Source organism: Panthera tigris, chromosome B4, assembly GCF_018350195.1.
Source record: "Panthera tigris isolate Pti1 chromosome B4, P.tigris_Pti1_mat1.1, whole genome shotgun sequence".
Taxonomy (NCBI): domain Eukaryota; kingdom Metazoa; phylum Chordata; class Mammalia; order Carnivora; family Felidae; genus Panthera; species Panthera tigris.
Genome location: NC_056666.1, coordinates 116,652,941 through 116,680,253, shown reverse-complemented (window position 1 = coordinate 116,680,253; position 27,313 = coordinate 116,652,941). Strand labels below are relative to the sequence as shown.

Genomic DNA, 27,313 nt, shown 5'->3' with positions numbered 1-27,313 from the left:
GTCTCCTCCCAAATATGTTGAAATGCTAATCCCCAGTATGATATTAGAAGGTGAGGCCTTTGGGAGGTGCTGAGCTCATGACATTAGAGCCCTCCTGAATGGGATGAGTACTGAGAGGCTCCAGAGAGATCCCTAGCCCCTTCTATCACATGAGAAGGCACCATCTAGATACCAGAAAGCGGGCCCTCACTAGGTACGGAAACTGATCTTGGACTTCCAGCTCCCACACCTGTGAGAAGTACATTTCTGTTGTTTATAAGCTAGCCAGTCTGTGGTATTTTGTTATAGCGGTGTTAACAGACTAAGACACTTATTTACAACAAAACAAAAACCTCCAGTTCCCTTGGTGGCCTAGCTTTGTGTCGCTTAGTCAGGATGTTCAGCCTAGAATTTGTTTCTTCGGTCCTCGCAGGGATTTTGGAAGTCTTAATAAATCTCCTTCCGCTTAAATAAATTGGAGTGGATTCTGTCCTCTCCAGTGGCACCTCAGCAGTTTGCATAAGCATGTATACCTCTGGTACAGAACCTAGAAAACTGATTGTGGTAGCAGAATAAAGGTTCCCAAAAGATGTCTGTGTACTCATCCCCAGAACCTCTGAATATGTTAGGTTACAGGGCAAAGGAGAAATATGGCTGCAGATAGAATTAAGATTGCTTATCAGCTGACCTTCAGAGGGGGAGTTTTCCTAGGTCATCCATGTAGTCCCAGTCTAATCCTAGACGCCCTTATATGTAGAAAAGGGAAACAAGAGAGAGAGACAGAGTATGTCAGAGTCAGAGAGATTGGAAGATGTAGGGAGGTGCCACAAGCCCCTGGAAAACACAAGGAAAGAGATTCTCACCTAACGCCTCCCCTAAAGTACTCTGCTGACACCTTAATTTTGTTAGCCCAGTGAGACCCATTTTAGACTTCTGACCTCCTGAACTGGAAGACAGACCTTGTGTTGTGTTAAACCATAAATTGTGGTTGTTGGTTAGAGCAGGAATACAATGACAACATCAATTGTCTCTAGGGACAAGGCAGTCATTTGTAGAGAAGACAGAAGGGAGACTTTTCTCTCCATGCCCTTTGAGGTCTTTTGAGTTTTGATTCTTTTTTTTTTTAACGTTTTTATTTATTTTTGAGACAGAAAGAGACAGAGCATGAAGGGGGGAGGGGCAGAGAGAGAAGGAGACACAGAATCGGAAGCAGGCTCCAGGCCCTGAGCCATCAGCCCAGAGCCCGAAGCGGGGCTCGAACTCACGGACCGCGAGATCGTGACCTGAGCTGAAGTCGGACGCTTAACCGACTACGCCACCCAGGCGCCCCTTGAGTTTTGATTCTTGAGAACAAATCACCTATGTAAAAAACTGAACTAAACTAAAAGAGCCTCTGTACATATTTGAGCAATGTCGTCTGGTCTTTAATGTCACAGGAGAAAATTAAGGCCAGTTCAACTCTTCTTTCTTTACAGAAAGTCCACTTTTCCTGACTGAATGTTCACAATTACTTTCTTTGTCTTTATAATCCAAAAGTGATGTCAGAATTTTTCCAGGTATAACCTGCAATATACATTTATTTTCAGAAGAACTTTTGTGAGAGGTGGATCCCTTTGCAACGGTTTCTCTCCAGCCTCAGCCAGAGCTGCATGGGTTTCACTGGTTCTGGGCAAGTATTTATGCTCATTTCCCTGCAACTTTCAGGTGGTGAGAATTCCAACCTTACAATCTCAGGTGGGGTTCTGACTTCTCCCAAGTGACTCATTTTTGGCCCTGACCGGGCAATTTGGCACGTTTCTCTGCATCTACTCAAGCCGGTGGGCAATGTGTTTCTAGTCCTCAATTTGACAAGCCCACTCTGAAGCTTAATTCTAAGCAGTTAGCAGGGTTCTGACCTTCCCTACCCACAGGGCCCTCCTTCCAGACCCCCTCTTTGTCCTGGCATCCAAGTCCCAGCCCTAGCAGTGCCCTCGCCAATGGCGTCCTCACCTTCAGCTCTTGCTTAGAATCACTCAATTTACTTTGGTAACTTGAGATTTTCCTTTCCAGACTTCAAGCTCAGCTATGAGTTAAAACAATTTCAGTTCTGTTTTATCCAACCTTGTGTTACATGTTTGGATTGGGGAGGGAAAAAGCATCTTTCATGTCAGCTCAATCCGAAAGGGTGATGCATTCATTCTGCACTTTGATTTCCTGGTAATACTTTCTTATCACACCCAACACAGTGATCAAGGGCACAGCTTTTGAACCGGATAGATCAGGATTTGCATCAACAGTAGAAAATTATCCTGGTTACATAACCTCTCTGAGGACCTTTCTTCGTTTAATATATATGACACTGCCATGGGATTTTCGCCAAGGACAGATGAAATCACATAAAGCACTAGCGTATGGCATCAGGACACACTGGTCCCACTGTTATCTAGCATTCGCTGCATATGGCTTTCTGTTCTTGTGTCAGTCTTTGACCGGGCCCTGCTGAAGGTTTTAAAGGATCTTGTTACATTTCTTTTGGCTCCCTGAAGTGTCAGTCTTCCTCTGAGTCTTCAAGAGAGCATTTCATTGTGCTTGCCTGGCAATGTTTCCTTACGGGTGCCTTCTGTTGCTTCCTATTTTTCATTGTTGACTCTGTCTAGAATAAAGAATGTCTTCACACCTAGAGTCTGATAATAGAGGGTGGAGAATATGTGCTCTGCTCTTGGTCATGAGACGGTTCCTTCTCAGATTTAAGTGATCAAAGTATAGAGCTCTGAATGACATTTCTAGAAGCTTGCAGGTGTTGGACCAGGACAGCTCTGCTTCACTGAGGATGGTTCTCATCATGCTCCAATTGTCTCAACTGCTAATACTATGAACTGATACATAGCAGGTACACACACGCATGTGCACACACACACACACACACACACATCACTGCTATTAGCATAAATGATTTTTCTCCATTCTAATCTGTAAGTAGTGTAATACTTTGGGATTTGAGGATGTAATGTGTTTCCCTAGGTCCCCACCTATGGAGTATTGTGTCTCAGAGGAATACAAGAAATCAAGATACTAGCAGAGGAATGGCATCTCAGTTTTTAGTTGGTATTGACCCCATGTTTCTGGACCAGGCCCAAGGCAGTAAGGAAAGAACAAATCCTATTTTTTCAGGCTGAAAGCTTTTCTCTGTTTCAATAGGCAGAGCCTATATTAAAGGTCAGCTGTGATCCTAAGTCTTCGTTCACAGTTCTCTTTGTGTGTTCTGACAATAGGTTCACCGCCATTAGTTTTCGCAAGACAAACATTTATATTTTCTATAGACCAAGTGCATTTGGTTGTGAGAAGCTGCATCCAGGACCACTAGCCCTAAATTGTACTTTTAATTCAAACTGTCTTACAGAATTTAACAATTTTTATCCCAGCTGAAATTTTTCCTAAAGCCACAAGAAAATCAAGACAAAAAAAGATAAGTATATTTAAATACAACTAGGCCCAAAGTAGGCATCTAATAAATGTGTGTGTGTGTTTTTTTTTTGCATTGAAACTAAATATGATCTTATATTGCCAGTATCATCATCTCAGGGTCTCTATTCCTATAAGACAATGTAGAGAAAACCTCTATAAATTGGATCAGCTGAATCACTCTGGTATCTTCTTATTCTGCACACGTCATACAGTAGCTCTCTGGTACACATGCTGACCTATTATGGTTCACATACACATGAATAGTCTATTCTGTCATCATGCTTCTCTGATTGCCAATTGCTCTGTTGAGAAAATGTGTTTTTTTATACCTGCCCCACAATATACTTGTTCCAGAAAAAAAAAATGTTTCCAATTAACTAATATGCCCATCCTGTCTGTCGTCCAGCTTCAGCCTAATTTGCTTCCATTAATATGGACCTCTTAAGAAACATATCTATATAATTCCAAAGTGTATCTCTGTTCTGACTGTCAATGACTGGAACCTCATGGAAGGAAAGACTCACTTTCTTGGTTTTCTATGACTACTCCTTCCTTTTGGACACAAATATCTGGTGCAGTGTTCCACACACAAAAACCATGACTATTGGTCACCACCTTGAGTACACATCAATGCTAGCAAAGGTGAGATTACTGAGGACGTTTTCTCCTGGATGCTAATTTATGCTAATGCAAGGAAAATCAAACAAGTTTTATTTGTTGCTGTTGCCCATTAGCAATTCATTATAATATAAACTTCCTTGCCGTCTGGGTATTTGTAGCAGTCAGGAGGGGATTCAGTACCTCCTTCCAACCCAAATACTGAAGTGAGGGAAATCATCAGCATGAATTAATTATCAGTCTGCTAGGAAAATACTGGAGGGCAAAACTATTACCCTTAAGGCAAGGCAAAATGCAAAATAGATGGGACTTCAAAATTTAGTCATTTCAAATTACTATTTTTGTAAAACAGTAAAAGGGTGCTAATCGTACAAAACAGAAACTGAAAATTGGAATATACTATGAAAATCACTGAGAAGGGCAAAGAAATCACACATTCTAGCAGTAAGCACAGCTAAGATGAAGACCACCTGCTCAACTGATCAACTCAGATCATTTGGATCCGGGATGCGGCTCCTCACTGCATGTGCCCATGCGTGACATTAACGGATCACTGCAACACCTTTTCCTGTATTTCCATACAGGGGTTCAGAATTCCTCTCAGGTAGCTGCCAGCCACAGACTGGACTTGTCACGTAAGATAGTTTGGATTATCATTCGGCAAACATTCGTGCCCCTCTCCCTTCCTCGCCTGGCACAGTGGATTCCCCTTCCTCACTGATGTTGGACTTGGCCATATGATTTGCCATGGCCAGTGAGATGCGGTGTGAAGAGAGACCTTGAGTGCACTTCTGTGATAGAGCTTGGCCCCTTTGCTCCGCTGTACACCGTGAGAAGAGCATGCTCCAAACAGCCACTGCCCCCTCAGCCTGGGCTTCATAACAAATGTACATGGACCAGACCAATTCAAAGGATGAATTCTCATTGCCACTAAGTTCTAGGGTTGTTTGATACACAGCATAATTTTGGTAATAACTGCTTAATACAGCATTTTAGATGAAACCGATGAAACAAAATCCCACCAGACATCAAAGCAATAAAATAGGAAAACCACAACTTGGCATAAAAAGTTTATCTAATGGTTTAACCTCAGGCAATACATTTTTGGGTTGGAAAGGAAGAAAGCCAAGGAAAGGGATGGTTTTAGACACTAATCCTTTGGCTAAAGTTGACTTAACACTTCAGCAGAGTAAGCTGCTGCCTACAGATGTGTTTTCAGTGGCTTTAGGAAGAACACTCCCACCCCCACCAGGTTAAAGTAGCACTCTTCACCCCATTTGGCTCAATGCTCACCTAGTGCCAAGGAAAATTAGTTATTGTTGTTACTGAAATGTCAGCCTGGAAGTAAGACTCCAGCACCTTATGCCTTTGAACCATCCAAGTGTTCAGCATACAAGAAGCACTCAATCTCAATAACTATTTTTCAAATGAATGAATGGACAAACACATAAATGAATCTTAAATATATTACTGCTGATCTGACTTAGAGGTTTATATGACAGTTTGCTAGCTAACAAAGGAGCCGTAAAATAGAAAAAACAAATAATAGTGAGATCAAGTTTAAATTCTAACCTCTCATTCATTAATTCATTCAACAATTATGAGGGGCGCCTGGGTGGTTCAGTCAGTTAAGCCTCCAATTTCAGCTCAGGTCATGATACCACAGTTCATGGGTTCTAGCCCCACATTGGGCTCTGTGCTGACAGCTCAGAGCCTGCAGCCTGCTTCAGATTCTGTGTCTCCCTCTCTCTCTGCCTCTCTCCCACTTGTGCCCTTTCTCTCTCTCTCTCTCAAAAATAAACAAACAAAAAAATGAAAAAAAAAATAAACAATTACAAATGCCTGTCATGTGCAAGTAATGTGTGATTTTCTGCAGTTAGGGCAGCAAATCAAATAAAGTCCCTATCCTCAGGAAGCTGATGATAGCTTAATGAGAGAGAGAGTTCAAACATGTATACCCATGTGCACATGTGCATACCCATACATGCACACGTACACACACAAATATAAAATAACTAAGAAAAAGAACAGAGAACTACATGAGAGTATGAGGGTGAGCACACATTTTAGGGGATCAGGAAAGGATCCACAAGTAAATATTTCCAAAAGGCCTCATTTGACATGTGTGAACTGGAAAATAGACAGAAGGAAATACGATTTTTCACAGAGTCCTGCATCTGAAATGCAACAGCTGATTGAGTAACACAGACGTACATACAATGAAGTGATGCCCCTTTGTTTTGGCAGCTGGGCTGCAGAGCCCCTGTCTTTCTGAGGTTCCTCCTGCCATGATACTCTCTAAGCTAAAACCCAACAAATCACCATGATTAAACCTTTGCAACTTGATTATGCATTACATGTATCAGGTTTTTATAAAATGCCTAGACATTTCAAACATACCAAGCAAATAATCTGTATATGAAGACAAAAGATCCACAGTGGCAAATTCTGGGATATTTGGTAAGGCCCCTTGGCTGACTTTATCAGTTCTAGCATTCTTCTTTCCAATAAGTAGGTTAACTGCTAGCACAGCTTCACTGACCTAAAATTAATGCAGAATTAGAATTCATAAATGTAAGCTTTCCGATTCATAGATTATCCATTAGGCCCATAGTGTGAAAAAGTGAATTCATAAAATCATATTCAATATACATTGGAAGAAAAAATAAAGACGATCTGGAAAACAACATGTGATGCCCAACATGTAGTATATATCATTGTCAAACAAATCATTATTGTTGACAATTTAATTAATGCATGAGTCACTTTAAATAGGCTATCTCACCTAGCTCTGAAAGATATTTGCCAAAATGTCAAAATGTGCACATACGTATCTGCCAATACTTTCATTAAAGAAAAGCCAAAACAAACAAAGACAGGTCTGCCTAACAAAGATTAAAAACACAACATACTTAAGGAGCATTCCTAATCTTCCCAAAGAAAGATCATTGGCATAAATCCTAAAGAATGTGAATTTTCCTTTCTCTTGTCTAGATACATTACGCTGTCTTAACAACTAGTAGGTAGAGGATACACACAGGCCAGTTAAAAGGAAGCTTAAATAAAAATCACACCAACCTGGGCAGCAGCTCTTATCACAGTCCAGGCCAGTGAACTGTACATTTCAAATCGATTTACTGTTGGTTCTTTAATAGAACTATGCCTTCTGGTAGGAGTCTAAAAAATATAGCACATATGTTATAATAAAGATAGATAAAGATACCATGAAGTTGCATGATAAATTTTCTCATCCTCTGAAAATGACATTTCAGTGGAACACTATATAGCCATTAAGAATAATAATGTAGGGGCGCCTGGGTGGCTTGGTCGGTTAAGCGTCCGACTTCGGCTCAGGTCATGATCTCACGGTCCGTGAGTTCGAGCCCCGCATCGGGCTCTGGGCTGACAGCTCAGAGCCTGGAGCCTGTTTCAGATTCTGTGTCTCCCTCTCTCTCTGCCCCTCCCCTGTTCATGCTCTGTCTCTCTCTGTCTCAAAAATAAATAAAAACAAAAAAAAAAAGAATAATAATGTAAAAATAAAGAATAATAATGTATGTATTAGATGTATTGACATGAAAAGATGTTCAAATATATTAGAGACAGAAAAGTAGAGGTTACAAAATAGTATGCAAAGTACGATCTTATTTTTAAAAAGATATGTATACACATATATTCCCTGTATACACAAGCAAAGAAAATTATTAACAGTGGTTATTATGGCTCTTAAGGGTGCTTATTTTTCTCATCTTTTCTAATTTTTTATACTGAGCTTGGATTTGAATAACAATAAAATAAACACAAATGGCATTTTAAGGAAAGTATTTACTTAAAATGGTATTTGCCATTTTAATAGATGATTCATAAGTTGAATACATTATGTGAGAATGTCAGAAATAAGAATATTACTTAAAGTTTTCTGATAGGTATTCACTATCACTTTTCTAACTAGGGAACTATTAAAGGATGATGTAATCATAAAGTTCCATAGAATAGCAAAAATAGCAATGAATGAAGATATTTTTTTACCGTGTGTGTGTGTTCAATTTTTTATTTTATTTTATTTTTTTTTTTATTTTTTAATATATGAAATTTACTGTCAAATTGGTTTCCATACAACACCCAGTGCTCATCCCAAAAGGTGCCCTCCTCAATACCCATCACCCACCCTGCCCTCCCTCCCACCCCCCATCAACCCTCAGTTTGTTCTCAGTTTTTAACAGTCTCTTATGCTTTGGCTCTCTCCCACTCTAACCTCTTTTTTTTTTTTTTTTTTTTCTTTCCTTCCCCTCCCCCATGGGTTTCTGTTATGTTTCTCAGGATCCACATAAGAGTGAAACCATATGGTATCTGTCTTTCTCTGTATGGCTTATTTCACTTAGCATCACACTCTCCAGTTCCATCCATGTTGCTACAAAAGGCCATATTTCATTTTTTCTCATTGCCACGTAGTATTCCATTGTGTATATAAACCACAATTTCTTTACCCATTCATCAGTTGATGGACATTTAGGCTCTTTCCATAATTTGGCTATTGTTGAGAGTGCCGCTATAAACATTGGGGTACAGGTGCCCCTATGCATCAATACTCCTGTATCCCTTGGATAAATTCCTAGCAGTGCTATTGCTGGGTCATAGGGTAGGTCTATTTTTAATTTTCTGAGGAACCTCCACACTGTTTTCCAGAGCGGCTGCACCAATTTGCATTCCCACCAACAGTGCAAGAGGGTTCCTGTTTCTCCACATCCTCTCCAGCATCTATAGTCTCCTGATTTCTTCATTTTGGCCACTCTGACTGGCGTGAGGTGGTATCTGAGTGTGGTTTTGATTTGTATTTCCCTGATAAGGAGCGACGTTGAACATCTTTTCATGTGCCTGTTGGCCATCCGGATGTCTTCTTTAGAGAAGTGTCTATTCATGTTTTCTGCCCATTTCTTCACTGGGTTATTTGTTTTTCGGGTGTGGAGTTTGATGAGCTCTTTATAGATTTTGGATACTAGCCCTTTGTCCGATGTGTCATTTGCAAATATCTTTTCCCATTCCGTTGGTTGCCTTTTAGTTTTGTTGGTTGTTTCCTTTGCTGTGCAGAAGCTTTTTATCTTCATAAGGTCCCAGTAATTCACTTTTGCTTTTAATTCCCTTGCCTTTGGGGATGTGCCGAGTAAGAGATTGCTACGGCTGAGGTCAGAGAGGTCTTTTCCTGCTTTCTCCTCTAAGGTTTTGATGGTTTCCTGTCTCACATTCAGGTCCTTTATCCATTTTGAGTTTATTTTTGTGAATGGTGTGAGAAAGTGGTCTAGTTTCAATCTTCTGCATGTTGCTGTCCAGTTCTCCCAGCACCATTTGTTAAAGAGACTGTCTTTTTTCCATTGGATGTTCTTTCCTGCTTTGTCAAAGATGAGTTGGCCATACGTTTGTGGGTCTAGTTCTGGGGTTTCTATTCTATTCCATTGGTCTATGTGTCTGTTTTTATGCCAATACCATGCTGTCTTGATGATGACAGCTTTGTAGTAGAGGCTAAAGTCTGGGATTGTGATGCCTCCTGCTTTGGTCTTCTTCTTCAAAATTACTTTGGCTATTCGGGGCCTTTTGTGGTTCCATATGAATTTTAGGATTGCTTGTTCTAGTTTCGAGAAGAATGCTGGTGCAATTTTGATTGGGATTGCATTGAATGTGTAGATAGCTTTGGGTAGTATTGACATTTTGACAATATTTATTCTTCCAATCCATGAGCAGGGAATGTCTTTCCATTTCTTTATATCTTCTTCAATTACCTGCATAAGCTTTCTATAGTTTTCAGCATACACATCTTTTACATCTTTGGTTAGATTTATTCCTAGATATTTTATGCTTCTTGGTGCAATTGTGAATGGGATCAGTTTCTTCATTTGTCTTTCTGTTGCTTCATTGTTAGTGTATAAGAATGCAACTGATTTCTGCACATTGATTTTGTATCCTGCAACTTTGCTGAATTCATGTATCAGTTCTAGCAGACTTTTGGTGGAGTCTATCGGATTTTCCATGTATAATATCATGTCATCTGCAAAAAGCGAAAGCTTGACTTCATCTTTGCCAATTTTGATGCCTTTGATTTCCTTTTGTTGTCTGATTGTTGATGCTAGAACTTCCAGCACTATATTAAACAACAGCGGTGACAGTGGGCATCCCTGTCGTGTTCCTGTTCTCAGGGAAAAAGCTCTCAGTTTTTCCCCGTTGAGGATGATGTTAGCTGTGGGCTTTTCATAAATGGCCTTTATGATCTTTAAGTATGTTCCTTCTATCCCGACTTTCTCAAGGGTTTTTATTAAGAAAGGGTGCTGGATTTTGTCAAAGGCCTTTTCTGCATCGATTGACAGGATCATATGGTTCTTCTCTTTTTTTTTGTTAATGTGATGTATCACGTTGATCGATTTGCGAATGTTGAACCAGCCCTGCATCCCAGGAATGAATCCCACTTGATCATGGTGAATAATTCTTTTTATATGCTGTTGAATTCGATTTGCTAGTATCTTATTAAGAATTTTTGCATCCATATTCATCAGGGATATTGGCCTGTAGTTCTCTTTTTTTACTGGGTCTCTGTCTGGTTTAGGAATCAAAGTAATACTGGCTTCATAGAATGAGTCTGGAAGTTTTCCTTCCCTTTCTATTTCTTGGAATAGCTTGAGAAGGATAGGTATTATCTCTGCTTTAAATGTCTGGTAGAACTCCCCTGGGAAGCCATCTGGTCCTGGACTCTTATTTGTTGGGAGATTTTTGATAACCGATTCAATTTCTTCGCTGGTTATGGGTCTGTTCAAGCTTTCTATTTCCTCCTGATTGAGTTTTGGAAGAGTGTGGGTGTTTAGAAATTTGTCCATTTCTTCCAGGTTGTCCAATTTGCTGGCATATAATTTTTCATAGTATTCCCTGATAATTGTTTGTATCTCTGAGGGATTGGTTGTAATCCTTCCATTTTCATTCATGATTTTATCTATTTGGGTCATCTCCCTTTTCTTTTTGAGAAGCCTGGCTAGAGGTTTGTCAATTTTGTTTATTTTTTCAAAAAACCAACTCTTGGTTTCGTTGATCTGCTCTACAGTTTTTTTAGATTCTATATTGTTTATTTCTGCTCTGATCTTTATTATTTCTCTTCTTCTGCTGGGTTTAGGCTGCCTTTGCTGTTCTGCTTCTATTTCCTTTAGGTGTGCTGTTAGATTTTGTATTTGGGATTTTTCTTGTTTCTTGAGATAGGCCTGGATTGCAATGTATTTTCCTCTCAGGACTGCCTTCGCTGCATCCCAAAGCGTTTGGATTGTTGTATTTTCATTTTCGTTTGTTTCCATATATATTTTAATTTCTTCTCTAATTGCCTGGTTGACCCACTCATTCGTTAGTAGGGTGTTCTTTAACCTCCATGCTTTTGGAGGTTTTCCAGACTTTTTCCTGTGGTTGATTTCAAGCTTCATAGCATTGTGGTCTGAAAGTATGCATGGTATAATTTCAATTCTTGTAAACTTATGAAGGGCTGTTTTGTGACCCAGTATATGATCTATCTTGGAGAATGTTCCATGTGCACTCGAGAAGAAAGTATATTCTGTTGCTTTGGGATGCAGAGTTCTAAATATATCTGTCAAGTCCATCTGATCCAATGTATCATTCAGGGCCCTTGTTTCTTTATTGACTGTGTGTCTAGATGATCTATCCATTTCTGTAAGTGGGGTGTTAAAGTCCCCTGCAATGACCACATTCTTATCAATAAGGTTGCTTATGTTTATGAGTAATTGTTTTATATATCTGGGGGCTCGGGTATTTGGCGCATAGACATTTATAATAGTTAGCTCTTCCTGGTGGATAGACCCTGTGATTATTATATAATGCCCTTCTTCATCTCTTGTTACAGCCTTTAATTTAAAGTCTAGTTTGTCTGATATAAGTATGGCTACTCCAGCTTTCTTTTGGCTTCCAGGAGCATGATAAATAGTTCTCCATCCCCTCACTCTCAATCTAAAGGTGTCCTCAGATCTAAGATGAGTCTCTTGTAGACAGCAAATAGATGGGTATTGTTTTTTTATCCATTCTGATACCCTATGTCTTTTAGTTGGCGCATTTAATCCATTTACATTCAGTGTTATTATAGAAAGATATGGGTTTAGAGTCATTGTGATGTCTGTATGTTTTATGCTTGTAGTGATGTCTCTGGTACTTTGTCTCACAGGATCCCCCTTAGGATCTCTTGTAGGGCTGGTTTCGTGGTGACAAATTCCTTCAGTTTTTGTTTGTTTGGGAAGACCTTTATCTCTCCTTCTATTCTAAATGACAGACTTGCTGGATAAAGGATTCTCGGCTGCATATTTTTTCTGTTTAGCACACTGTAGATATCGTGCCAAGCCTTTCTGGCCTGCCAAGTTTCAAAGGAGAGATCAGTCCCGAGTCTTATAGGTCTCCCTTTATATGTGAGGGCACGTTTATCCCTTGCTGCTTTCAGAATTTTCTCTTTATCCTTGTATTTTGCCAGTTTCACTATGATATGTCGTGCAGAAGATCGATTCAAGTTACGTCTGAAGGGAGTTCTCTGTGCCTCTTGGATTTCAATGCCTTTTTCCTTCCCCAGTTCAGGGAAGTTCTCAGCTATAATTTGTTCAAGTACCCCTTCAGCACCTTTCCCTCTCTCTTCCTCCTCTGGGATACCAATTATGCATATATTATTTTTTTTTAGTGTATCACTTAGTTCTCTAATTTTCCCCTCATACTCCTGGATTTTTTTATCTCTCTTTCTTTCAGCTTCCTCTTTCTCCATAACTTTATCTTCTAGTTCACCTATTCTCTCCTCTGCCTCTTCAAGCCGAGCCATCGTGGTTTCCATTTTGTTTTGCATTTCGTTTAAAGCGTTTTTCAACTCCTCGTGACTGTTCCTTAGTCCCTCGATCTTTGTGGCAAGAGATTCTCTGCTGTCCTGTATACTGTTTTCAAGCCCAGCGATTAATTTTATGACTATTATTCTAAATTCACTTTCTGTTATATTATTTAAATCCTTTTTGATCAGTTCATTCGCTGTTGTTATTTCCTGGAGATTCTTCTGAGGGGAATTCTTCCGTTTGGTCATTTTGGAGAGTCCCTGGCGTGGTGAGGACCTGCAGTGCACTTCCCCTGTGCTGTGGTGTATAACTGGAGTTAGTGGGCGGGGCCGCAGTCCGACCCGATGTCTGCCCCCAGCCCACTGCTGGGGCCACAGTCAGACTGGTGTGTGCCTTCTCTTCCCCTCTCCTAGGGGCGGGATTCACTGTGGGGTGGCGTGTCCCGTCTGGGCTACTTGCACACTGCCAGGCTTGTGTTGCTGGGGATCTGGCGTATTAGCTGGGGTGGGTAGGCAAGGTGCACGGGGGCTGGAGGGGCAGGCTTAGCTCGCTTCTCCTTAGGTGATCCACTTCAGGAGGGGCCCTGTGGCAGCGGGAGGGAGTCAGATCCGCTGCCGGAGGTTTGGCTCCGCAGAAGCACAGAGTTGGGTGTTTGCGCGGAGCGAGCAAGTTCCCTGGCAGGAACTGGTTCCCTTTGGGATTTTGGCTGGGGGATGGGCGGGGGAGATGGCGCTGGCGCCTTTGTTCCCCGCCAAGCTGAGCTCTGCCGTCCGGGGGCTCAGCAGCTCTCCCTCCCTTTGTCCTCCAGCCTTCCCGCTTTCTGAGCAGAGCTGTTAACTTCTGACCTCCCAGACGCTAAGTCGCGCTTGCTGTGGGAACACAGTCCGTCCGGCCCCTCCGCTTTTGCCAGCCAGACTCGGGGGTTCCGCTTGGCCGGCAAGCCGCCCCTCCGCCCCGGCTCCCTCCCGCCAGTCCGTGGAGCGCGCACCGCCTCGCCGCCCTTCCTACCCTCTTCCGTGGGCCTCTAGTCTGCGCTTGACTCCGGAGACTCCCTTCTGCTCTCAATTTTTTAAATAAGAAAGTCAATGCTACAAAAATTAACAGAAAGAAGCTCCAATGGCAATGTAATATCTGCCTGTTTTACATTTTTAAAGATAGCTAAAATAAGTATTAATAGTTAATTCTTAATTTTTAACTAATATGGATAAAACTGTTCAATTAGACTGCTTGGTTCTAATTTTTTGATGCTCATATTTTGGCCAATTCCTTGATCTTCAACAAGACTGCAGAATAAAACAAACAATAACAAAGATATCTTTGTTTTACTTCTGGCTACAGGACTCCCAAGGAAAAAGAAAGTCAGTGAATAGTGTTGATGCCAGAGTAGGAAACACAACGTGTAAATGTGGCCTAGCCTAGATCAAGTGCTAAGATTGGCTGGAGGTAGATGATACCTGGAGAAGCCACCTATGGATAATCTAAGCAATACAGCCCTCTCCCAAAATATGAGAACCCTAGTCATTAGCTGTAATGAAGCCACTTAGGCTTTGGGGTAGCCCTTGTGGCTTACTGGCTCTGTAAGTTTGGGCAATTTACCTATTTAAATTCTGGAAAGAATACTAATAGGCATTAAATGAAGAATACATAATAACATTAAATAACTATAATGTAAGAACAATGCTGAGCATGGAGCCTACTTAAGATTCTTCCTTTCTCCCTCCCTCCCTCACTCTCTCTCTCTCTCCCTCTGCTCCTCTCCCCTGCTCAGTCTCTCTCTAAAACAAAATAATAATAATCATAATAATAATAAATGAATTAAAAATTAAAAGTTACTGGCCTCATATATCTCCAAAGCACCCACATCCTGCCCACAGGATCTCCCTCAGTCTAGATCCCTGGAATTCAAATGTGGCCCACAGACCAGCAGAAATGCCAAATCTCAGACCCCATCCTTGACTTACTGAATCAGACTCTGCATTTTCACAGGATCCCCAGAGATGCTTCTGCCCCTTGGTTTGGAAGCACCGCTCTAGAAGTGCATGCCCCTGCAACTATTTGCATGGTCCCCTTCTCATCCAGTAAATCCCACCTCTTGCCACTGCATCATTCACAATCCCACCAACCCAAGTTCTTTCCTAATCTCCAATTTTACTACCTAAACCAACCCCCCTTCCTTCTCTTCTTTCTCTCCCTTTCTTCCCCCCCCCCCCACCCAACCTTCCTTCCTCTTACTTTTTTCCTTTACTGGTTTATTGTCTCTCTCTCTCTACTGAAAACTAGTTCCATGAGAACAAGGACTAAGTTTGTCTTAATCACTGCTTAATAACCTTCCAGAATACTGTCTGGGTCAGAGTGAATGTTCAATAGGTATGTGATGAATAAATGAGTGACTCTATCAAAAAGTGATCTGTTAGCAGGCCGTATCAGTAATGAACATCTTACTTGCCCATCCGTTTAACCAATATACCATTTCCTACAATTTCCTGATTAATACTAATACCTTAGAGTATTTACATACACCTACATTTCATGTATTACATTTTAACAGGCAAAACTGTCCACAGGAACTCTTATTTCCAGAGCCTTATACACAACAGGCACATGAAAAGATGCTCAACATCACTCCTCATCAGTGAAATAGAAATCAAAACCACACTGAGATACCACCTCACGCCAGTCAGAGTGGCTAAAATGAACAAATCAGGAGACTATAGATGCTGGCGAGGATGTGGAGAAACGGAAACCCTCTTGTACTGTTGGTGGGAATGCAAACTGGTGCAGCCGCTCTGGAAAACAGTGTGGAAGTTCCTCAAAAAAGTTAAAAATAGATCTACCCTATGACCCAGCAATAGCACTGCTAGGAATTTTCCCAAGGGATACAGGAGTGCTGATGCATAGGGGCACTTGTACCCCAATGTTTATAGCGGCACTCTCAACAACAGCCAAATTATGGAAAGAGCCTAAATGTCCATCAACTGATGAATGGATAAAGAAATTGTGATTTATACACACAATGGAATACTACTTGGCAATGAGAAAGAATGAAATATGGCCTTCTGTAGCAACGTGGATAGAACTGGAGAGTGTCATGCTAAGTGAAATAAGCCATACAGAGAAAGACAGATACTATATGTTTTCACTCTTATGTGGATCCTGAGAAACTTAACAGAAGACCATGGGGGAGGGGAGGAAAAAAAAAGTTAGAGAGTGAGAGAGCCAAACCATAAGAGACTCTTAAAAACTGAGAATAAACTGAGGGTTGATGGGAGTGGGAGGGAGAGGAGGTGGGTGATGGGCACTGAGGAGGGAACTTGTTGGGAGGAGCACTGGGTGTTGTATGGAAACCAATTTGACAATAAATTTCATATTAAAAACAAAACAAAACAAAAAAATATCCAAAGAAGTATCTAAACATGAGTGTGACTATAAAGTAATAAATGAATTTCTCCAAATCATACATAAAAATCAGTCTCATTATTTCAATAGCACAGAGTTAACAAAGGCAATTAATTTAAGATTTCTAATAAAATAGTTTATTACCTTAAGTGTTAATGGTGGTGTTGAAAGATTGTTTTTTGGCTTCCTCATATGTAAAAAAAATAAGGCCATTTCTAAGTAGGAGTCTCTTATCAACCTAAAATGATAGAACACTGTACTTATTAAATAGTTTCACCACTCATAATCATTTTGCATCATTTTCCACAATTTCTGAGCTGATGAAAGGTAAAAATAGACAAAACCAGTATCTGTCCCAAATACACACCTTCTTTTCACAGCACCATTGGCAGAGACAGCAGCACCTTCCTCCCTACTGAAATTGGAAGCTCTTGAAGAGAGTTGAGAATTCTACCTTGTCCTGTGCTGGCAACACTCCATGGCATGACTGCTCTGAAGCCCAGCATCCATACCATTCTAGAATATTCCAGCACACAAGTCACTAAAGAAGTGAAAATCAGGACTGAAGGAACCTACCTTGAAAATCAGACCTCTTTTTCTACCCTCCTATACTAATGAAAAGGGAAAGAGACATGGAGTAATGCAGAAAGCAGTTGTATGATATGGGTGAGGTCTGTGTATTCACTATCAAACCTGTCAGTTGGGGCTATTTAAATCAGTACAGTTGTAATAATGGCAGCTTATTCTCAATCTTAAGATGATTTTTATATAGAATTAAGTTGGCCATCCCTGGCCCTGTTGACCAGAGTGAATATCCACATAAATCCCTTCTAGATACAATTTCATATCCATGGAAGCTGCTGGAATCCTGGGACAGATAGGAGATCGATGTGAGTAAAGACTAGAAGCAATACACAGTCCAGTATGCCACCATGATAACTGCCATCACCAACCATTGCTGTAAATGAGGCTTTGGGTCAGAGCAAAGGGCAACAACCTTGGAAAGGAAGTCAGTAAATCTGGTGGACAATGGACCCCAGGGAACTAGTCCTGCCACAGGAAGATGGTCTCCCAGTCATCCCAGCCTTGAATGTTCAATGTACTACCAGAGCATGGGACTTGAGCCAAAATATGTTATAATAATGGGAAGATTTTTTTTACCCCGAGTTTTGATCGTTTCTCAAGCTTAGTTGTATAGCTTCAAATAAACTCTCAAGTTGTGAACTTGGAGATTTCTCTTCCATCAATATTTGACGTTCTATTTTGCCTGAAAGAATAAAAAAAAATATGTACACAAATGGTTTTTCCTTTTTCTATCATTTAGAACTTTAGAATAAATATTTCATGCTGGGACTTCAGAAAACTGGATGTGCTGTCCTTACTGCCCATCTGTCTGTTGTTTTTGCTGTAAGGTCAGCCAATAGTGCAAGATCTTTTACTTCTTTTCCCAGGAGTCTCCGGGTTCATCCTGCCTTTAGTTAGCAACACTGAGTCAAAGCCTCCTTTGGCTTTCCAGACACAAATGTTCTTACCATCTTATTTTTATATTTCCTTACTTTGTACCTCCCTTTCCTCCTGTGGGGCCCATTCCCTTTGTCTACATCCATGTCCTCTTCCTCTTGTATTACAGATACAGTATTGCGGATCTCTGTCTAGTATTGCAGATCTCATAGAAAACATCTCTGCTAAATCCTAAAAAGTCAGCAAACACTTGAAAACCATCACAAATGATGCAAATACTTCGGTGTTCACACCGCTCTCGACCCCATGGTTAGCCACAACGTTCAGTGGAATGGCACTTTTGTAGCCAAAGGGCAAGGAAGGAAAATCATATAATCGCTATAAAAAGAATTCAGTTTTCATTTAGTGTGTGGACAGGGCACAGAGCCTCCCAGGGTTAGGTTCACGCCTGGGCACTATCATTTAGTAGCTGCTGACTTAGAGAAGGTTTCTTAACCAGACTGTACCTCATTTTCCTCATCTGTCAAGTAGGATTAGCCATGCATACCCTGTAGAACTGTTGTAAGAATCGGCAATATGAGAGGATACACCCTGACTACTATAGGGCCTTGCATCTAGTCGACGATCAACAAATGATAGCAACCATCATCGTCACTCTTGTCATGCCCAAAGTAGCCACAGTAATTATGCAAATATATCGTACATAACTTATAATTACAGGTGTGCTACAGCTATTTAAGTGGGTATGTATCTTTTATAGAAATTAACTAAAATGCTTAGCTAAGGAATGAAATCACGCATAAAAAATGCCTTCCAAGCATTCTTTAAGAAACATTATTTATAGCTAAATGGCTGATGCTGACATTTTTGAGTCAAACATAAAACTTTGTCTAAGGAGGGTCAATTGTAATTATAAAAGAGACTAAGTAGTCGTACTCTTTTTCCCCTTTCTTGATATAAGTTTGCCAAAGGTACCACTTATGTGTCATCACTAAGCCCTTTATAAAACATGTATTTTTTTTACAGTCAGTGACCAGATTTTCAAGAAGCATATTGTTAATAGGAAAAAAAACATCCCATAAACTTTATCACAGTTCTGACCCCAAGTACATCTTACCTTTCTGAAAAAGAATTTCTGCCTCTACCTCATGTTCTTCTGCTGCTGCTACCTTACAGAGCTTCCGTGCCATTTCAAAAAGATGAAGGGCAGGTAACCACTTCGAGGGATCCTTCTTTTTACTGGTATAATAGACTTGTTTGGCCACTGTATGCCCTAAAGGGAACAAGTCGGATGGCAAAGGAAGAATGAAACACACGGCGTTTGTAACAAGCCTCCACGTTACCAGATTCTCTCACAATAAGTTTGCTTAAGAACTCTAGTAGTCTTTACTTTCTAGCATCTAAGAAATATTTTTTAAACTCAATATTCAAATATTTCAATGAACTTGAACAGTAGCACTTAGAAACTTTATCTTCGATAAATTTCAACATTTTCTTATTTTTAAAATGAAGGATATAATCTCTCGGGTCTCTTTCAGCTCCAACATTTCATGATGCTCTACAGAACAACTGTGTTCCTAACATGAAGTTGTTAGTAGGAAAACATCTGTAAGTCTTATGAAGCTTTATATTTTTCCCAGTAAAAGTTTGCATATATTAATAGGCAGTAATTTTGTTTCTATTCAGCTCTATTAGTGCTGGCTTGCTATGCATATTTTATCACTGCAACTAGATGCCAAAGCCATTTGGATAAGGGCCACGTGCTGTACTTCTTGTGTGGTCCCGTCATCATTTAAGATAATGAAGGACTGTTGTATTGTTGAAGAGGCATTAGACGTAATCTGTGTGCCCTCACAGACAGACAGACAGACACGTAGCAAATATTTTCTGAATGCTGGATAAAATGAGAGGCACTGGGGAAAAGTGAGAAAAGAGAAAAAGAAGAGCTCAGGCTTATTAAGTGATTCCTACAATCCAGGTACCATCCCAAGGACTTAAGCATTATCTCGTGTAATCCTCCCAACTCTGAATGGATGTCATTAGTACACTTTACAGAGGACAAAGCAGCGGCACAGTGATTCTTTTATTTTATTTTATTTTATTTGCCCAAAGTCATGTGACTTGTAAGAAGCAGGGCTGTGATTAGAACCCAGGCAGTCTTACTCCAGGGCCCACACTCTAAATTATGACAAGAGTAAGACCAGACCAGAGTAAGACCAGAAATCTTTCTCCAGAGTCCATGCTCTTCAATCCCAACAATTACCAATTGTGAGTAGATCCCAGGTAAGGGTATGCTAGTAGCATTTTGTCCAAGGCAACCTCATTTTTCAACACATCTGCCATTTTTATATGTCTCATTTATTGTTTCAAATTATATTAGAGCTGTTTATTCATATACGACAACATTATCAATTATCTTCAAGTAATTTGGGCACTGACATATATGTACTATATATAAAATCTATGTTATATATAATAAAGTATTAATATATAATAAAAGCTCTTGCATTGTCTTCTGGATTTCTATTGAAACAATAAAGGGATTTGTTACAGAAATTACTGACAGTTTTCTCTCTCTCTCCCCCTAAGAGGATGACAGGCTGTCTGAGGGCAGAGATGATCACTGGCTCCCTCTTGTATCCCCACTCCCCAGCATCATTCTTGCATCTTTCTTCACTGCTATTACGTAAGCAATCAATAATCTATTTTTTAATCTCATAAAGAAGCTCGAGGTTCACTCATTAGTGGGAAAAATAATCTCAAATAACCATGATGCTTATTTTTGGTTTTATGAAAGTCTCAGAATGCCTTTTTCCATCAGAGGCTTTCACAAAGGAAAAACAATTGTTTAAATGGCTCTATTCTTGCGATGAATCTATACTCTCCCTATAAAGGAAAACTGTCGAGAAAGCATCAAATCAGATGATTTTATGCTTCATAATATTGAAGTGCTCCTTATTCCAATAAACATCAACTCTGTGAAAAAGAAGTTGTGAAACTGATGTTGTTTTGACAGAAAAGCTGCTTTTGGTTTTGTTTTTTAGGTCTGTATTTAATATAATATAACAGAAAGCAAGCTGTTCTGCCTCAAGTGAGTCTAAAAAACAGTGGCACTATTGTCACAGAGTGGTGACACATCTTCAGGATTAGGAAGTCAGGAAAGCAGAGAATACATTTGATTTCACACAATCTGCACAATTTAACACAATCTGTACTTTAAGCTCTCGTAGAAATTGAATATACTGATAATATAACAAACTGTGAACTAAAAATATACAAAAATAGCTCTTATGGGGTCAGATTGCTGGAAGGAAGTCTAGAGGTCAGCTAGGCCAGCCTAATCTCATAAATAAGGAGACTCAACAATATAGAGGTGATACAATTTACCCAAAGTAATAAAATTCATCTCTGATGATGATGAGGAGGAATCACATAAAATAATAATGAGTAATAATCATGAGGGGTAGAAGGGAGAAGATCCTGGACAGATGATGGTTTGACCACACACAGCTCTCTTGCCCTCCCTTCACACTGTAGTCCAACCATCCGCCTCTCCTTAGCTGAGCAGCTACTGGTACAGGAGGCAAATGGGTACCAGGAAGTGAGGGGTATGTTTTAAAATGTAGGTTTCTTTACTGTTCAGGTGTGTTTCATTACTGTACAGGCCAGGAGACAACTGCCACTGAAAACATAGTTTACGACAGTTCCCAAGAAGCTGGGGCACACCACATCACACCGGGCCAGACAGAAAAGCCCAAAAGTTGGTCAGGAAGTAGAGGGAGCGAGGGGAAAATGTGGACAAGAATCTTTATTTTAGATGTGGTAGGAAGGGACGGGTAGGTTGGGGTAAACAGGCAAAGCAGGTTTCGGATTAGCTAGTCTAAAATAATTTCAGCGGGCTGAGCTAGTAGTCTGATGATACCTCTCCCAGGGGTGATTAGGGCAGGAAAACAATGGTTCAGAGTGTCAGAGCCCAGCAAAGGACTACAAGGGAGCCCGATAAAGGTTCAGAGAGTGGGCTCTGGAATAGTCTCCATTAAAGGGCATGCTCACAGGATAGTGGTTTGGTAATCTCTAGGCATTGGCTAGCCCCAGGAAGTCCTTCCCTAGTCAGCAGGACCCCAGATGTCAAAGTATCAGAAATACAGAAAAGAAAAAGGCATGATTAATATAGGTTAGAACACAGAGAGCTGTTATAAGATTTCCTGCCCTCTGGGCTGGACAAAAGCCTGGGAGCTCGAGGCAGTCAGCCTTGGGTCAAAGGCCAGAGACGGTGTCCTAGAGAAAGCTTGACACAATCTGTAAGCTCCAGAGAAGGACAGCACTGGTCAGCTCCACTTTGGCTCCAGAGGGCTGTACGCCTCTTGCTTCCTGGTCCACCAGCTCCCATCAGGTCCAGTCAGAGCTGGCTCCAGTCTAACCTGCAATCGATTCTTCAGCTCACTTCCTCCCATGAGGCTGCCCCTAGCCCACTCTGATCAGGCTATCCTGGTCTCCTGCACTTCCAGAACAGGTCAAGCTTGTCCTGACCTCAGAACCTACAACACGGCTCTCTCTGTCTCCATCATGCATAACTAGTCACTTGCAATTTAAGGTTTAGGGTTAAATACCACTTCCACACAGAGCTCTTCACCAATGACTCTACTTAAACAGGCACCCCTCCCTTCATTGTTCTTTATCAGCAGAACTCATCCACATCTTTCATAAAATGGATCACAATTTATAATTACATACTTATATGTAATGCATTATCATACATAAGCTTTCTGTACCCTTACTCATTTTCTGCCTGGTACTTGTCAAATATATATTTTATTTTATACAATATTTATCTCTATCAAATTTTATAAGGGGGATATTTTATAAACATTAAAAGATTTTATACAATATTTATAATGTGCACTTCTCCATATGGTTTGTTTACTTGCTTATTTCTACCTCCCACATGAAGATCAGTGACTGTACCTGTTTAACCTCCAGTAATTTCCCAGGACCTCACCCGCAATCTGGCACACAGTAAATAATCAAAAACTATTCATTAAAATAAATGGAGCCCGAGTATTCATAAATATTGCCCCATTTGAACGTACTCCTAGGATAGCCTGCCTGAAAATGACAATTTCTCATCAGTGACTTGAGTATAATATATGTTAAAGCATTCTTACCAATCCTCATTTTTGTTTTGGCCAACAACATGACATGGGGAAGATAGATATTTTTCAAAGGATGCGATGGACTTGCAGAGTCAGTGTTTGATAAAGGAAATTCAATCGTTTCTCCGAAAGTTAGCATCTGTGAAAGGAACACTGTATTAGTGACTAGCTAATGTGGTTTTGAATAAGACGATGGAAAAGTCAGTGTCTAAGTCTTGAGGACACAAAAGTGCACCCACCTGTTCAATAAGAATGTTGTGAGCCTGAGTCAACAAACATAATTTTTCTGTTTTTGAAGAAGGAGTTTCCTTGAATTTCTCCGCTTTTGTTAAGTCATCCAGCAAAAGCATGCTTCTCACCAGGGTTAAATGAGATCGAGGGGAAATAAATTCACTTTCTTCAAGCAAATGTATTACAGCCTATTAAAATAAAATTATTGCTTTTGATAGTCCTGTTTCCAATCCACTGAAACAAGAGCTGGCCAAACTGTTACGCACTCAGCATCTAATGGGATTTAAAATTCTCTCCTTTTGTTCTAATCAGAATCAGTAGGTGAATATCAATGTGAATGAGGTCTCCTTCCTACCTGAAGGTTTGTTATGATGTCTGCCTTTAAATGCTTTTCTTGTAGGCCAATGATTACAGCTTGCATCAAGAATTCAGCTTGTAGCTCCCTGTCGCCTGCACTTTTTGCTTCCATGCACCCTTCGTTGATGAGGCTGACGTAATCTGTCATATTGTTTTCTAAAGTGAATAAATGCAGTTATTTAAAATGCACTGAGAAAGTAAGACCCCCAATATTCATCACAGGAATATTGCATAATAGAGAAGAATAGGAAGATATAAAGACAGAAAACAGACTCTACATGAAACATTAAAAAAAATGTGCTGTAATTTGGGGGAAAGTACTTTAGGGTATTCCAATGCTACCAAAGTAATAATGCTACATGAAAAATATTTAATGTGAGAGATGGATAGAGATGGCTGGATAGATAGATTTACAAACAGATAATTATTAATCACTGTAAAAACTGACATGTATATGCACCAGGCTATGATCTAAAACTTTATAAATTTAACCCATTTAAGACTGACAATAACCCTATGAAGTAGGTAAAATAATTTCCATTTTTACCAGAGGAAGAAACTGAGGCATAGGGGGATTAAGAGAGTTGACCAAGGAGGAAGTGGTGGACCGAGTATTTGAACCTAAGTCAGGTACCCAGCGACGGAATCTGTGCTCGAGCCCCCTACACTACGCTGCCTCCCTGAATGACAAGAAGACTTGCACGTTGGTATTTTGAAATTTCCTTGCCTGTTTTGCATACATCAGAAACACAGAGGCCATTTTCAGTGTTACGGAAATGACTATTTTTATAACATGAATTCTCTTATTCTGGAAACAGATCAAGCTATAAAGTTGGAAAATGTGAATGTTATAATCGAATGTATCCCAATAAAACCTCCATTACCTAAGTAAAATTAATGTTTAGGAAAACTTTTATTAAAACAGGATATCTGTACCTGTCACAATTCCAACGCCATGAATCTGTGCAACAAAGGCGGTCACCAATGCTAGGCGGCATCTCAACCACAGATGGATGTTGAAATGTTCTCGAGAATTTAGGGAAGTAGGATCTAGAAACTCACCATCATCTTTATTTTCAGTGGCCTAAACAATATTAAAATGATTGTTATCTTGCCATCTAGTAATTTCAAAGTTTTTGCCTAAATGCTAAATGAAAATTGAGAAGCATCTGATATCATTTAATACTAACTTTTTAATTTTGGAAAATTTGTCTTGTATATTCTATAAAATGGAAAAAATGCACACACACACACACACACACACAAACAAATAAAATGATTCATAATCCCGCCATGCTCTATTAACATTTGGAATACTGCTTTTCAGCTTTTCTCTTTCTTTCTATACCCATTATAGAAAATAGTTTTGCACTCTGAATTTTTCATTGCAAATGATATTATCAGCAGTATCTAGGTCTTCAAAAATTTTGTGAACATCATTTTAATGGCTGAGGAATAATAAATAATATATTGAGTACTTATTATATTCCAGGTACTGTGTCAAATGCCTTACACACATTATCTTATTTAATCCTCCCAACAAGCCAAAGAGGGGTTATTATTTTTTCTGTCTTACAGATGGGAGAACTGACACCTAGAAAGGTTAACTATTTGCTTAAACTCCATTACATTTTGGCAGAGGTGGGATTCAAACTTGCATCCTGAATTTAGAGCTCCCTGTCTTAATCCATTGTGCCACACTATTATATGCCGCTCACATTCCAAATGTGTATCATAATTGATTTACCATCTTCGTTACGGCACTTTACAAGGGGGTGGCCAATACTCTGGTTTCTCTTCAGATCGTATAAATCTTTCGCCTTTTACAAGGAGGTGGCTAATGTCCAGAGCTACTGAGAGGGAAGGACAAGGGGAGCTTTTTCTAATAGGAGGAATCCATTTTAGACACTTGGGAACTTTAAAACCATCTAGAACAATGTCCATTTGTTCTAGGAATTTCCTGCTATGCATCTCTGACAGCTCCAATCAATCAGCAACACCTAATATCAAGGAGTGGCCAGCAAGACTGAGGAGGGGCTGGAATGTGGATAGCCAGGTGGGAGGCACAGAAGAGGAGGGGGAGCCTGTCCTGGGAACAGAGTAAGAAGTGAACAGAGCCTTCAAGGCAGGATGGTGACTGGAAGGGTCACACCAAGAACTTGAGGAGTCTAGTATTTAGTTTAGCGATCCAGGAAAAAATGCCTATCCCCATACCTTCATCTCTCAGTGCCTACATTTCCTGTTACTATTAGACAGCCAAGTCACCTTCATCTAAAACAGGATTTCTAGACCTCAGCACTGCTGGTGGCTGTGGGGGACTGTCCTGTGCATTATGTGTCTAGTGGCGTCCCTGACCTCTATGCACTAGATGCCGGTAGCACCCTCTCTCCTTCCAACAGACAAAATGTCTCCGGATACTGCCAAATCACCCCTGGGAGGCAAAATAGCCCCCAAATGACAACCATTCCTCTCAGTCAATTTTTGAATTAGATTGCTTTTTAGCATTTTTATTGCTTTTAATATAGTAAGAAATGAGTTTCTATTTAGGATAATTAGTTTTGCTTATTTGTAATGACACTAGATATTAGCAATTTTATTAGTAAAGCTTAAAATAATGAGCAAGGATTCTGTGTGATGAATCTTTATGTTTTAATCCTAAACAATCCTCTATCATTAAATTACTCGGTCTTATCAAAATCCAGTAAAATTTCAAAGAATTTGTGACACCAGTTGTCAAAGAGATTTCAGAGCTTAAAATGTGGAAGAATCTAACTATGAGAAATCCAGGGTAGGAAATAACACAGGTATCTACTGATGATGCCGAAGTAAAAAATTCAAAAGTGAAATCAGGAGCAAAATAAAGTGAAACAACTTTATTTGCTAAAGAAATCAGATCTCGAATACTGGAAAAATGTATCTGGTGGGACCTCAGTGATTATTACATTCAGTTCCATCAGCTCACAAATGAGATTTAAATTAAAACTTAAAAGTTTTAATCAAAGGATGTTTTAAAGTTTAAGGGACTTGCCTAAGGTACGCCAATAAAAAAAGGGCATAAAATGGGGCTTGAACATTTATCTCCTTACTCTGAATCCAGTGTTTTTTCTACTTTACGCCTTTATTTCATCCAAGTAATTAGACACTTTCTTAGCATGCCAACAGTTATTATATAGTAAGTATTGTAAAGATAGACATTAATTAAATTCATACATACAGAAGCTCCCAGAGAGATGGAGTTCTCTGTGTCATCTTGTACTACCTTCTTTTTAAAAAGTTTTGAATCCTGGAGAAGTCTAAGTGTGGAAAATACAATTGCAGCACTAAAATAGAAAATATATTTTAAACCTCATTAGTTCTGACAATCTCATTAATAAAATGAGCACATAAGTATTTTATATGTATCAGAATGTAATTCTCCGCTTTTTGAGGTCATAGAACTTTGTTACTTAAGGCTATACACTTGGAAACTCTTAAGCTAAATTATTACTTACTCAGTGTCTAGCGGAACCAGAAGGCAAACATACTAAGTTAAGAAAACAGAAGCCAGGAGATAGGAATTGTCCTTATTTCCTGTTGCTTCATACATTTGTCTGCACTTTAAACCATCATATTCTCCTCCTCTATAGAATGATAAAATTGTAATTGATGTCACACTTCTTCCAAATGTCTTAATGTATATCAAGAGGCTTCTAAAAATCTATTCCAAAATGAAATTCAAAATGCAGAACAATCTATATACCTGAAAATGCTTATCGTAACATTATTATATACCATGGAAAGACTGGGTGGAAGCCAAATGAACAATATACCCATCTATCTAAGCTCTCACTTAATAGTTAA

At 39.8% G+C, this 27,313-nt stretch overlaps 1 protein-coding gene across 4 annotated transcripts in view; it reads right to left on the bottom strand.

The window, feature by feature from the left end:
• Nucleotides 1-27,313, bottom strand: part of CFAP54 (cilia and flagella associated protein 54) — a 295,558-nt gene that overhangs the window by 64,635 nt on the left and 203,610 nt on the right. For all 4 annotated transcript variants that reach the window (XM_042992952.1, XM_042992954.1, XM_015539090.2 and 1 more), the window contains 10 exons: nt 26,688-26,793; nt 24,410-24,557; nt 23,472-23,629; nt 23,125-23,304; nt 22,898-23,024; nt 18,850-19,005; nt 17,433-17,538; nt 16,416-16,509; nt 7,120-7,218; nt 6,442-6,583 (listed from right to left, as the gene is read on the bottom strand). In XM_042992952.1, the coding sequence (XP_042848886.1) occupies nt 6,442-6,583; nt 7,120-7,218; nt 16,416-16,509; nt 17,433-17,538; nt 18,850-19,005; nt 22,898-23,024; nt 23,125-23,304; nt 23,472-23,629; nt 24,410-24,557; nt 26,688-26,793 (1,316 nt within the window). The remainder of the gene's footprint in view (nt 1-6,441; nt 6,584-7,119; nt 7,219-16,415; nt 16,510-17,432; nt 17,539-18,849; nt 19,006-22,897; nt 23,025-23,124; nt 23,305-23,471; nt 23,630-24,409; nt 24,558-26,687; nt 26,794-27,313) is intronic.